Genomic DNA, 14,292 nt, shown 5'->3' with positions numbered 1-14,292 from the left:
ATCAGTTTGAATTATTACGTTGAGACTTAAAGAAACTGTTTTGTTCTTTGTAGCTGAGCCAATAACGTTTCCACCTGGAGGAGGCAAGTCATTTATTATGGGTTCTGATGATGTGTTGTTAAGTGTACTGGGCCTTGGAGACCTTGCAGACTTGACAGTAACAAATGATGCAGACTATAGTTATGATGTAAGTGCAACTTTATTTTAAAATTCTTTGTGGTTTAATTTAATCAATAATAATTGGGTCCCCTCTCCCCATCTCTGAATATTACAGATACAGAGAACAGAGGCTTCATTAGCATAAACTATTACTTGGGAGGAGGAGGGAGCACCTTGTGAATGGGCTAAGTAATTTGGGTAATCAGAATTAAGTGAGATTACTTGTTTGTTTTCTACTTAAATAATTTAATTCAGATTTTGTCTCTGGGAGAATGTGTTATGACATAAAATAACTGACATCTTAATGTGAATTTGTTTGAACAAAAATGGCAATTGTACCTTGATATGGAGTATTGAGAAGACATGGCATAAACCTCAAATATTGATATTAACTTATTTCTTTGCTCTTCCCTTTGTGTTTATGTAGTGTTAACAACATAGATTCTATATAGTAGTATATTTCAGATATAAGATTTGGGGTGTATTTTTATTATAATCCAGAGTGTTCTGACATTCCTTTGACCATATTCAGAAGGCTACTACCAATAGTGTTATATGAATTTTTCACTGGCTAGTAACATTTGATAGCTGGTTAGGGAAATGTTCAGGTAAGTCTTAGGTATTGTACTGTATTTAAAGTGTCTTGTGGTTTTAAGCTGTGGTTGTTTGGGGTTTTTTTATTGTTGTTGCTAAGGTATAGGGTCTGAAAATACTTGTGTGTGACCACACCTTTTTTAATCATGGTCATTCTTCAGTATTGATAACTGGTAGGATTATTAATTGCTGTAATGAAGTAAGAGCTAATACTTAAATTTCTTTGTTACTGAAAGGTTTTACTACTTGAATAACAAATTAAAATGTTAATTATCCATCCTTCTATTACTGCACTGAATAAAAACAAATGAAAGAGCTTTTTTTAAATTATTTGGAGTACTTTCTAAATTTGTATAATACATCATCCTGTTCACAGTAAAGATTAATTTTCAGGTTGTCTGTTTCATTTCAAATGACATAACATTTATGGGAAATCAGATAACTTAATATCAGAGTTCAGTTTCAGGTCTTTGCATCTTCACTTTCTCAGGATTTTGCCTTCTGTCTGGCTAAATATCTTGTGTAATCATGTGTAAAATGTATTTGACTTGTGGATCATGTACAATTGTTTAGAAAATTACCACTTTTAAAAAGAAGTTTCAATGAAATCTATGAACAAGTGGACTTTAAAGAAAAGCTTTTCAACCAAAAGCTTCAATTGTAAATGCTTTAAGGCAGCTTAAATTTGAAACATCCAGAACTGGATGTTCCTAACCACTACTCCCAACTAGTAGTAAATTCCCCTGGGAATTATGAAGCTGAATCGTTTGGGGATTTGTTTTACATAGTGCTGTATTTACTTGGTTAAATAATCTGTAAATGCTCCTGTCTGTATCTTTCTTGAAGAATTAAGAAAAGTTTGGTTTAATGCTAACTTGTTTGAGGAAAATACTTATTTTAAAGCAGTTTAGATTCTCAAATCAAGCTTCTGAACTTGTCAATTGATTATTTTGTTTCAGTGTTATTCCTGTTTTACTGACAGTAAATGAGGCATCAAAAAAACTAAATGGTATACTTTCAGTAGTGAGGCAGCTACAGTTGTGAGATTAGATCACAAATTGTTTTTGCAGTTGCACTGCCCTATTCCTGAGTTCAGAACTTCAGAGTATCAAGGTCTAGTGGGTCACACATGCCCTTCATTAAATTTGTAAAGGTGACATGACAACATTTGACTCTTAAGGCACATGTTTGTAACCACAGAATTTTCTGGTTATTTTTGCTTTTAAAAATCTAAAATATTTGTTAAGCACCCTTCTTTCCTCTTCTGCTGACCAAAATCCCAAGTAAGTCAATCTGTATGCTGGACAATTAATTCATGGACTAACTAGTATGGTGACCCTTAGGGTTGTTCTGTAATATTGTATTTTGCATGGCTTCATTCTTGGTTGGCTATTTTTAATGTCATGAGAATGATTATCAATCGCAATTAATAGCATAAATTCCAGTATCTGTACAACTCCAGTATTAGCTGAATACTTTGGCTCCATTATAGATCATTATTATCTGTTGTTCTCCAATTAGCTCTCCATTGAGAATTACTTATATACACAGAAGGAACAAGAAGTTCCTGGGCTGAAATGACAGTCTGGAAGAACAGTGAGAAGCAGTATCGCTATTCTTGTACTTTTTCTTATGCATTTTTTGTTGTTTTTAGCTACTGTCAGAGCCCAATACTGAGCTAGAATCATCTTAGATCAAAATAATGCAATCATTAATATATTCTGATGCCATAATGGCAAATATATGCCGTACTTCTGTCTATGCTAAAGAGATTGCAAGAGTGTCTTTGAAGTAAAAGAAGGAATTTGTGATACCTACTTCAAGAGCTGTAGTACTGTAGGGAAAGGTGGTCTGTAGAGGATGGCCTGCGAGAGACTTCCAGAAGCACGACTGGTTTTGAGGAAAATGTCGTGCTTGACTGCAACATTGCAGCTTTGCAATATGTTATTCTCTTTTGTAAAGTACAGCTTCCTCATAAAACAGTGTGTAGCTGTTTTGCTTATTCCAAAAAGGAGGAGTATTTACAGATGAGACAAGACAAACTCGTGAAGCATTACAGTGAATAATGTGATTGACAGCAGCTGATCAAACTGTTTCAGGTGAATCTGTGGTACTTGTGACAAACCTGACAATACAGTTTTTATTGTGCAAAGAGTGATGCAGAATATAACTTGGAGTTGCCTTTACTCTTGGGAAACTTAAAGCAGAGAATAGTGGTGATAAATACGCAAGTATGGAATACTGCCTGAACTAATAAGGAATTTGCAGCAGAAGACAGAACCTCATAACTTTGTTGAAGGTTTGAAGGTGTCAGTGGTCCTGTTGATGAAGATGATCTTAGTGCTTCAGTGTAGTTGGATTTTCAAAATTTTCTCATCGAGACCCTTCATTAAGAGGCTCTTTAATTACAGCTTGGTTTGGGAGGTATGTAGGGAGAGGTTATCTCATGCTTTAATATCTGGCTGATACAGGAGACAAAGATAGAAGTAAGTTTTTGCTTTCTTTACTGGATCATTCACCAAATAGAAATGAGAAGTCACTATAATTGTCACTTGGTTTCCCTGCTTCCTATCCAATCTTCCTTTTCCAGTCATCTTAGAGTATCTGCTATCTCTTAAAGCATATCTCAGAAATGCAGGGTGGCTTCTGACTTTTTTGTCTGTCAGAAAAGATAGACTTGAAGGATCAAATAACACAGATGGAAATAATTCTTTTTGGATATTTTTATTTAAGAAGAGAATCTCTGTTCTGTCGTGGATCTGAAGAGACTGAAATTCAGATGCTATTAGTTCTCCATCACAGTGTTTCTTCAGGTTAAAAATTCCATGATAATTCTTAATTTCTGAAGTTGTTTCCATATAACTGTGGAGCTGCAATGTAGTAAGACTATGTCTTACCTTGTACTGTAATACAGTACTTGCAGGACATGTTAATCTCATGCCCCTGTGAGCTTAGCTGAAGACACATTCTTTTCTAGTAAATCTCCAGATAAGCAGATAATGTTAAGCTAAGTTAATATTTAAGTAAAACAACAAACTCCCCAAACACTTAATATTCTCACTTCTTGCATTTTGGTCCTAATAAGTCCATGCTCTTCAGATAACTTGTGTGAGTCATTATAGTGCATGAATAAAGTCACAAAAGGGTTCCACTAGCTTTCATGTATCATTCCTTGATGAGTGTTGTATTTTGAAAAGGAGAGGATATGTGGACAGAATGGGGATTAAGTTTTAAATCTTAAGAATTTCAACCATAGCTGAAAATTTTTCTGTATGTGAATGATATTTACCTCAGTGCCTTGTAGTTGTTTGTATGCTGAGGGAGTAATATTGTTACCAAATCAAAGGTTCCCATTTGTATGCTGTAGGATTGGCTGTGAAATGGAAAGTTCTCATTTATCAGAGCATTTAAATTTGGAAATCTCCAATCAGTCACAACATTGTCAAGAAAAAAAAAAAAACATTAAAAGACACTGACTAAAGTCACTAATTATTACTTTGTAATTCCTCTGTTTGCTGTAGGTGAGTAGTTTATTGAGATAGGGAAATACAGGTCCCCTTACTATGCTGTAAGAATTCTGTTGCCTGCAGGGGCAGGAAGAGCTTCCTTCCCTGGTGTCTTATTTCTTTACTTTTTGTTTTGTTTGTTTAGTTCAGGTGTAATATTTTTCAGTCTGGTTTGCTGGCAATTTGCAAGGCAGAATGAATAGATTGCTTGCCTGTGTTCCCATACAGATGAACAAAATGAAGGCCAAAAGGGATTTTTATTAAGTTAGATTGAGCAAGTATTATAAAGCAGGCATTTCCAATTCTGATTGCTCCTCTAATCTGTTTTGCAATTTCTTGTGGTGTATGGTTTGTATGATTTTTATTTTGCTTGAAGTTTAAGGAGATTTTGTGGTAAAGGTTTTTTAGGACATGTAAAGTGTTTTGTGTCTCCTGATCTAGATGGGTTGGTTTGGGTGTTGGTGGGTGGTTTTGGGTGGGGGAACAACTCGTCTTTGTTTTTGGTAGATGCTGCTATTCTAAGCATCTACTCTGTGGCTGTTTGTGGTCAGGGGACTAGGATCAAGGCTTCAGCTGATCCCTCTTAGTCCTGTTTAGTGAAGTACCCCAAAGTTCAGGGAAAAAGGGAGGAGCTAGTGAAGTCATATGGTTCCATAGACTGTCTTCTTGTGACTTTATCTTTTGACATTTACAATAGAACATTAAGACTCAACGGGTTAGTAGTGTCCACGCCTTCTGTTTTGAGAGGCTTTTGAGATGTCACACTTTAGAATATACAGTGATATAATGATATACAGTGTCACATTTTACTAATTTTCCATTATACCTCATGCCCATTTTGTATCTTATGTTTATCCTTTGTAATCAGCAAATCCTTTTTCCAAGTCCTTGACTGTGTTTTTCTGAGGTGTATTTTTTTTCTTAGCAGTTGCAAGGATCTCAAAGATGTGCCAGTTGTTCTCTTACTCTTGCAGTAAGGATGTCAAGATTCATTGAAAACATGGATGGGGGAAATGTCAGTTTACATACATACATATATATATATAAAAAACTAGATTTCTAGGAAGGTGTACGTGGTGTCTTCTAAAAGAACCAAGATGTTTGAGTCTGTTTTAAAAAATTAAGGCTTTAAAGGTATGCTTAAGATAGGAAATGTACCTTGCTTTTTGTAACTTTGTAAATTGTGCTTTGCGTTTTAACGGATTCTTCTGAACTGCTGAGAATGAAATTACCATTGCAACAGCCATTTTAACAGAAAAGATTTAATGAATTCTTCTCCTTTTTTTTTAAAAAAAAAAATAAAGACCACTGTATTCAGTCCTGGTTTTGTTGAATGACTCTTCAAACAACTGTAGTAGAAATCAGTGTGGTGTGGATGCACATCACACCCAAAGAATCAAGGTCTTCTGTCTAATCTGGGACATAACAACATATGCTAAAATTAGCCATTGCTTTTTCAAATGTTTGGCTTTAATTTCTCTAAGCCCCAGATCACAAGTGCATGAGACAACATGAGTTAGCCAGGTGGATGAATACATTACATGAGGATTAAAATTATCGAGGGAGTCTGCTGGAAAAATAACATTTTTTTATTTTCTTTTTTTTTTTTTCCTTCTCTTACCTACTTTAGATTCAGGGAGGTGAATAAATATGCAGTTTGGGGTGAAATCTATCAAGTTCAGTGGAGAACTCCAGAATTCCACTCTGTTCCCTGAAACAAAAGATTATTCTTTTTATGTAACTTGTATATAATATGCAGTGTAGTGGTAAATAATTTAAAAAACCTCTGCAGTATTCAGTATACTTCAAAGTAGGAACATTGGAAACAAAATATTTTGTTATGAAATGTAATTATGAATTGTATTTGTTGGATGGTATTAAAAAAAATAAAATCCAGGTTACATGTCTAGTATAACAAGTTTCTGTTGGTTGATCTGAATTTGGCATAGTTTGCACTTATGCCAGAAATTTGCATTAATATAAGGGGACAGCAAATGTCTGTATGTCTGTAACTCAGAACAGTAAATTTTATTGTCTGAGCCTTTCTATTTATTTTGATTGGATACCATCAAATTTAGTTTGAGTGAGTAGTGGTAATTCAGTCCAGGATACAGATTTGGTCCAAGAATACTTATTACAGTATATGTTATGATCTGATTTTTATTTTCAGTCCTGACAGATATACTAAGATTTTATTAGCTATGGGAGATTTTAATCTCTTAACAGTGTTGCTGAAAGTATCTTGGGATACTGAGAGATTCTGGCCTACAGTTGAGAAACATGCTTTAACAATTACATGGTGAATAGATAGTGTGTAAGGCAGAGGATAGGATTAGTTTCCATTCGTTCTTAGTTTGCTAATTTTGGTCATCTAAGTAAAGTCGATTTTCTAAACTCCCTTTATAATTACTTGAGGGGAAGAGAGAAGTATTTGCATATGTATTTCTCCTTATGATGGAGGCTTAGGACAAATGGGATGTAGTCTTTTAAGGGTCTGTTCTCTGCATAATATAAGTTGTATTCAAAGTTCTAATTTAATCTCTTGCAGTCACTAAAAGAGTTTAGGGTTTTCTGGTAGGTCTTCTGAGTTACCTATAACTAATATTATAAGCAGCTGTAATTTTTAGATTTTAGCCAAACAGTCTATACGTTAAGGGTATGAATTGGATGTTTACAATATATAAATGTAAAGTTTGTATATATTGCTTCACATAGAAGCTAAGTTATTGTCTCACTAATATATTTAAAACTCATTAAAGACTTTAAAAAATATTTATATGTAATGTTATGTTTAAAATCATGACAAATGTGTATTGGAATTTGGATTACTTATTCCTGTGTACATACCTTCATGTGTAGAAGTATTCGGGAATTACATGTTTCCTGTCATTCTCAGTCAAGTTACTCATCTGAGGAAGATCACTCACTGGGAACCCGAAGCTCATTTTTATTGCGTTTAAGTGATAAATGGGCTGTTGACAGTTGTAATCTCTTCCTTGGATGCAGACAACATAAGCGATGAAAACTTTTATCTTTCTTCAAGGAAGAAGAATTAAAGTATCATTGCACAAAAGGATTAAAACCAGTTTTTGAAAATCAAGGCTTCTTGTCTGTGTATTCAGCATTGTACTCCATTCCACTCTGGGATGAAAGAAACTATTAGAATAGGAAAAGTTGCAGACTACCTTGCATGCCAGAGAGGGAGTTATGGATGCATAGAGACAGATTAATAGATAAATGTAAATTTAAGATTGAACATGTATTAGCTGAATAAAAAATAGCATGTTTTCCTAAAATATGGGGAGATATACATATTTTTAAACCCAAGATAAAATTATTCCTTTCCTTTTTTTTTTTTTTAAGCTGCCAGCTAATAAAGATGCCTTCCGAAAGACATGGAACCCTAAGTATACGCTACGCAGTCATTTTGATGGAGTGCGGGCATTAGCTTTTCATCCTGTAGAGCCTGTGCTGGTTACAGCCTCTGAGGACCATACTCTAAAACTTTGGAATCTGCAGAAAACAGTTCCTGCCAAAAAGCAAGTATATGGGTTTTTATAAAACATCAATTGTGTTTTAAATGTTTTTGAATAACTCTTAAATGTTTTCAGAGTTTTTCAGTAGAGATTTCATGTAATAACTCTTCCTTTCTCTTTCAGGAGTGCCTCTTTAGATGTAGAACCCATCTACACATTTAGGGCCCACATGTAAGTGACAATAATGCTTGATAAACGTGTTGTTGTTATCTCCTGGATTCATAAGACACTTCAGTGTAAAAGCCACGAATGTATTCTGTTTTTACATCATATAGACAAGGTCTGTTACACTCTGTAAAACAGGCAAAATAATGAGTCCCTGTCATGAACTGTACAGTCCATGATAACACAAGAAGAACAGGAAGTGGCAAATGTGGTTAGTTGCAAGGGAAAGAAGTGACTGTAGAAGATAATAATGAAATCACCTGAGTGATGCCCATGTCTTGGACTGTGGATTTTATATATAATATGTGAAGAAGATAAATAAGGTAGAATTTGTTAGTCTTACTTAGTATCTTCAGGTACAGGACTGAGAAATTAAAAGTACAGATGCAATCATCAGGTCAAAAAAACCTAACCCACTGAATGTAGATTCTATGAATGAGAAATCAGGAGATCAATCTAGGAGGGTTCTGAATCTTTCAGGGGCTTGAGCAAGAATAACAGATAACATTTAATTGCCAGGATAGGCCAAAGTATACACCCATAGGTCATGCATATTAATTCATACATATGCCCCTCAGGGCTGGGGGAACTTGGAAATTACTGAGATGTTTGTTGTAATCACAAAGTTGATTAATACCTGAGTAAAGTTCTGATAGCTACAGTCAGTTCTCTTGCAGTGTCAACCCAGGCTTCCTCCTTTCCCACCTCAAGTTTGTTTGCTTTGTGTGGCAATGGTGGTTCATTACACACCATAACAAATATTCTCATTTCTGATTGCAGTCTAGCCCAAGATGTTGGGAAAGCAGATTGCACAAACTAGTCTGAAACAAGGAAAGATCTTTGTTGTGGTAGATGGTGACAGTGAGCTAACCTGAATTAAACAATGTTAGTAACACTTGCAAGTTGAGCTGGGACTTGCAAAACTCTTAGTGATTTTTCAACTCGCATTAACTGCTCAGTTACTAATTTTGAATTTTGCTTCTTTCCAATAAGAAGGCAAGACAGAAATGTGCAGTTCATAGCCAGTCATGGTAGTTTGAGTGTACTTTGCTTATATAACTAAAGATCCAGTCTCCAAACCAGTTAGCAGGTAAGCTTCACGACAGCTCTTTGATAAGCATGGAAGTAGATAATACTTCCTGTGCTGACCTTGACCAAAAAAAAAAAAAAAAAGGAATTAGTAGTTTGTATTAGGAAATCTACACATAGTGTCATCACCCTTCTCCTCTTAAGCTGCTTACTCAATAGAACTTAATGTCTTATTTTTGTGCGTATTAGCTGAAGCATAAAACACTCTTCCCTAGGACCAGGTGACTAATTTGTCCTCATGTTTAAATACAGGTGTTCTTTTGAGTGATAGAGGGTCACTGACCAATTAAATTCTCCTTCAGATTTCTTTGTCTATATGGGCTATTATTTGGGCTGTTGTTACTGAATACCAAAAGGTAAGGTTTGGGGACATTTTGATACAGAACTAATCCTCACCCTGTGACTTCCAATGAGACTGGTAACAAAGTAATTTTACTATTTTTCCCCTCAGGCAGGCTTTGAGAAACATTCCCTTTCAGCCCAGCTTCATTCCTCACTTTGCCAAATACGTAGGTGGATTCAACCAACAGACTTTCTTTTCACCATCTTCAAATACGTAGTTCTAGTTTGCTCATCTGCACTTAAGCAACCAGTAAACTCCTTACGTCCCAAGCATGGCCCATCAAATGAGTCAGGCATCTAATTTTGGGGATATGGATTTACAATACAGTTAAACCTGTCTTAGTAGTGTGTCTAAAGTAGACCTGCTTCTTCCTTTGGGCTACAGCTTGTGTGTGTGTGTCCAATATCGCAGCAAACAGGTTGAAGAAGTTAAACCAGTAAAAGTCTAACCTTGGCCAAAAGGTACTCTTCCTAGGTTCATTTTTCTGAACGACTTTACTGGGGCATAAGTTGCTCTCAGTTCCTAAAATAGGATGAGAAAATAGTAGGGGTGTATGGGGCTACAACCACCCCTTTCAGCACAGCTAGCTATTTGATTGTCATAGACGCACTGTGTAAAAACTCACCGTTTGTAGGTGTAGTTATTGGTGCTTCTGAGAAATAAAGGGGGTATTCTCTGAATTGCTTGCATTTGGTTTTAGTTAATCTGTTACGAATATTTTAACTGAGGTTAGTATTGCTTGTTGAGACTTAAAACAGGTTTTAACAGAATTGTTTGTTGGAGTTTGAATTTTTTTTTAACTACTTAATCCGATTTTTTTTAAGTACATAGTAAAATTTTCACTTCTGTCTTGTGGGTGGTATCAATAAACTTCTTTTTCTCTGTCTCCCAATAGTGGACCTGTATTGTCACTGGCAATTAGTTCCAATGGAGAACAGTGTTTCAGCGGTGGTATTGATGCAACCATCCAGTGGTGGAACATGCCTAGCCCTAACGTGGATCCATATGATACCTATGGTAAGTACCTTTTGAAAGATGAACAACTCATGACCATTGTCTTCAATGTTAATTTTCTGCTTGATGATAATATGTTTTGTACAGCTTTTGTGAAATGTAACTACCATTTATCAACTAAATTGTGTGTATTCAAATTTCTCTGCGTGGGAAACATTATTTATTCCCACTTGCATTGGTGATGTACTTTGTATAGAACTGTAATAGGAAGACTGGCAATTTCTCAGGTTTAAACAGTAAAGAAAAAATTAATCATAGCTCTTATTTTTTTTAAGAAGCATGCTTAGTACTTTGAACTGAAATTCCAGATTTTTGAATGATTATTTCTTCTGATAAGAATTTCTCAGAAAACTAAGATTGGTGTACTCAAATTCTATGTCCCGTGTTTGATTTGCATTTCGGTTCCCACAACCAGTGTCTCTGAAATTGAAGAGCCGATAACTGCTTGGAAAACTGTGCATCACTCTCCTGCCATTGATAGTGATCAGCATTTTGTGTTTAATGTAACTCTAAGGGTGCAGTTCCATCACTTACTGAAGTTTGAATGGGACAGAGTCAAGAATTCTTCCTCTCTCCCTTGTGCTAATGTAATGAATGAGATAATACAACACCCAGGCTGCATAATCTGTGGCAGTGAGATGGGGAGGGATGGGAAGCAGTGCTATCTTGCACCAATTTAGGAAGACCACTGCACCCTGTCCCTTAAAACCAGTATAGCTCAAATGGTGCCTCTCTGCTAAAATTTTATTCAATATAGTCTAATCATTAAAAATGGACTGATCTGTTTGTGCAGGTAGGACTGTTGACATAAACTTTATGGGCCTCAGACAGAACTGTCTCTACTGCAGTGACAAAGTTATGTTTAAAAGAGAGCTCTAATAGAATGTTTTTCCTCCCTAAAGTTTGTTAGCAGGGCTTTGGTTTGCAAGAACAACTTGGTTTTAATTTTCTTCAAAACTAAATTTTAGTGATTTATCTGGCTTTATTCCTTTCCTTTTATCCTTTTTTCTCACTTCTCAAAGTCTGGTAGAGAATAGATTAAAAACCCCTGTATAAAGTATCAGGGAGAAGAAAATAAGAATGAGTTTCCCTGTTCCACAACAGAAGTAGTCTTGTTTTAATTATTAGCGTGCTTGAGAGTTTTAGAGCATGCCCCTGCGTCAGCAGAGTACGCTGAGTAAAAAAAGCATTAAGCATCAGTGTTTAAGTGGAAAGCTGATTTTTGTGCCTTGTACAGAGAAGCGTCTTTAAAGGGTGAATTTGGGTGGAAGTGCCTCAGAGAGGAGGTGGTAGCAAGCGTGTATCATTCTGGAAAAACGGACATAGTTGTTTGTGGGGGTTGGTTGGTTTGGTGTGGTGGGGTTTTTTGTTTGGTTGGTTTTTTTTTTTGCGGGGGCGGGGTGAGAAAGATGGCATGGTTGTACAAAATTACCTCCTGTGTAATATTGTAGCTGTTGCTTAAACAGGAAGGGCTGGGGAGATATCTGAAAGTTTTAGGTGGAATTTGATTCATATTGAGGTACAAGAAATACTTAATGTTTCTTTACTAAAAAAGTTTAATTTCTGAACTTTTTGTCTCTTTCCAGAGCCAAACGTTCTAGCTGGCACATTAATTGCTCACACAGATGCAGTCTGGGGTCTTGCTTACAGCGGTGTAAAGAATCACTTACTATCTTGTTCAGCAGATGGCACTATTAGATTATGGAACCCACCAGAGAAAATGCCCTGTATTTGCACTTACAATGGAGAGAAAGGTAAGCTTTTGCAGTGATTTTGACAATCTGTTAATGAGGCAGCTGATGGTGTGTCCAAGCTCATTATCTCTGTTTATCAAAACTAGGTAACAGGACCAAAGGGAAAAGACCTTTTAATGAAGTAATCCTGGTGCTGTAGCATTACTTTAAAGAAGGGAACAAACTTCTTCTTTAAAGTATGACTATAAAACAAACTAAATGTTTGACCTTGCAGGAATTTGAAGTGTTTCATTCTTTCTAAAGACATTTTCGTCTCTTTCTAGAGCATGGAATACCTACATCAGTTGACTTTATAGGTTGTGACCCTGCTCATATGGTGGCATCTTTTAATGCTGGCAGTACAGTCATCTATGATTTAGAAACATCCCAGTCAGTGGTAATGCTTTCATCACAAATAGAATCTGGTAAGTAAAGCTCTTTTGTATTATATATCCATCTTGGATGAGGTACCTTTATCTGAGTTTTATTATATGGTGAAGTAAATGACAAAGTTTTGCTCCTCTCCTGCATCATGCAATTTGGAAGTTGCTTAAATATTTAAAAGTGCTTGGAACAGACACAATGGAAAAGGTTGTGGATTAACAGGATTTGAAAGCAAAGATAGTGAAAGCAACAGTTTTTGTTCTCTAAGCTAAGTTTTCTCAAGATTTAGTTGTCTGAATTGCGTATTAAAACACAGTTTTTATTATATAGCCTTGACATGGAGGATCTTAAGTAAATAAGTGAATTAAGCAGAATATTAGTTCAGTGTAGAATTCTGCACAGCTTGTGATTAAACACTGTCTCCTGTGGAACTTTTGATATTAGAAATTCTGTTGCTACAAATAAGGTGCTACAAAGGTGTAGCTCTAAGAATTTTATGTATCTGTGAAACTCTAGACAAAAGAGCCTTCTTTTCTTGAACCTGTGAAAGCGTTCTATAAGGAAAACCTCCAGTTTCTGGTCATTCCTTTCTATGAAGTGAGACCTAAAGAATAATGCAAGGGGAGAATTTGCTTCTCCCATCCAAGTAGTCTAGTTTACTTAGTGATTATACTTACAGTATTAAATAGGTTATATAAAGACTTCAACACAGGTTACAAAACTGTAAAAGCTTTATTCTGGGTAGCTTGTGCAAAAACTGGCATTGACAGTGAGAAAGAACATCACAGATTGGAGAAACACCTTTCCTAGTTTGAAGAGAGAATCTTAAATGGAATCAACAAAAATTAAGCACAGAAATGAAGGGAACAGGCCTTAAAACGCTGGCATATCAAGATAAAGTGTTTTTTAAGGAGCATTCTAAAAACTTCTAAAGAGATTCTAAACCATGCATTCTTCCTTTAAGTTGAAATAAGACATAAATATATCTGACAGAATCCAATGTTAGGTTGACTTCAGTTATTTGGATTCTATCCTTTTTTTTTTTTCCCAAGCTAAACATTTTTTGATGTGGAGGTAGAAGAGGTGTGGGCTAAACGTGTAGATGCCACAGTTTATTTCTACTTGGTTAGTGCTGCCCTGCAGTACTTGCTTGCTTTGTTTGTCTCTCTTGAATCTTTCATGTGCATAAGCCACTTGTACAGCTTTAACCTTACAGTACCTTGGCTAGAGCCTACCTGGCTTAGCCCCATCCTGTAAAGCAAGAAGCTATTATTTATGTCTTAGATTCATTGATGCTGCTCCTAAAATGTTGCTTATAGATAATATTAGCTAATATAATAAGCTAAAATGTAGTGGTAAAATATTCTCATTTTAACTTTAACCCTTTCTTTAAGGCAGCTGAATATTTTTTTATTTTGTATTATTTTTAGGTGGACAATCAAATAATCATATTAACAAAGTAGTAAGTCATCCCACACTTCCTGTAACTATTACAGCACATGAAGATAGACACATCAAATTTTTTGACAACAAAACGGGTAAGGATAAAGAGAACGTAATTTGTATGTGTGAATATGTTTAAAGTAAATCTGGATGGACATAGAGAAGATCCATTTGTAGAAAACTTACTAGTGATGCAATTTTACACAAAAGAGAACTTCTGGTATTTGTAAGATTAAACTTCTTCAGTACCTTTTCTATGAAATAGTGGTATCTGTTGCAATTGTGACTTCAACAGTCAGAAAATACTCTCTCAAAACAGGCAGAGA

The 14,292-nt window shown here is 35.5% G+C and overlaps 1 protein-coding gene across 5 annotated transcripts in view; it reads left to right on the top strand.

Annotated features, from left to right (window-relative positions):
* The window catches only part of STRN3 (striatin 3), a 68,862-nt gene that overhangs the window by 50,549 nt on the left and 4,021 nt on the right, over nucleotides 1-14,292 (top strand). For all 5 annotated transcript variants that reach the window (XM_074868240.1, XM_074868242.1, XM_074868241.1 and 2 more), the window contains 7 exons: nucleotides 54-187; nucleotides 7,623-7,798; nucleotides 7,919-7,966; nucleotides 10,288-10,409; nucleotides 11,993-12,160; nucleotides 12,424-12,564; nucleotides 13,954-14,061. In XM_074868240.1, the coding sequence (XP_074724341.1) occupies nucleotides 54-187; nucleotides 7,623-7,798; nucleotides 7,919-7,966; nucleotides 10,288-10,409; nucleotides 11,993-12,160; nucleotides 12,424-12,564; nucleotides 13,954-14,061 (897 nt within the window). The remainder of the gene's footprint in view (nucleotides 1-53; nucleotides 188-7,622; nucleotides 7,799-7,918; nucleotides 7,967-10,287; nucleotides 10,410-11,992; nucleotides 12,161-12,423; nucleotides 12,565-13,953; nucleotides 14,062-14,292) is intronic.

This window comes from Strix uralensis, chromosome 4 (genome assembly GCF_047716275.1).
Source record: "Strix uralensis isolate ZFMK-TIS-50842 chromosome 4, bStrUra1, whole genome shotgun sequence".
NCBI lineage: Eukaryota > Metazoa > Chordata > Aves > Strigiformes > Strigidae > Strix > Strix uralensis.
This window is presented reverse-complemented; position numbering and strand designations above follow the sequence as displayed.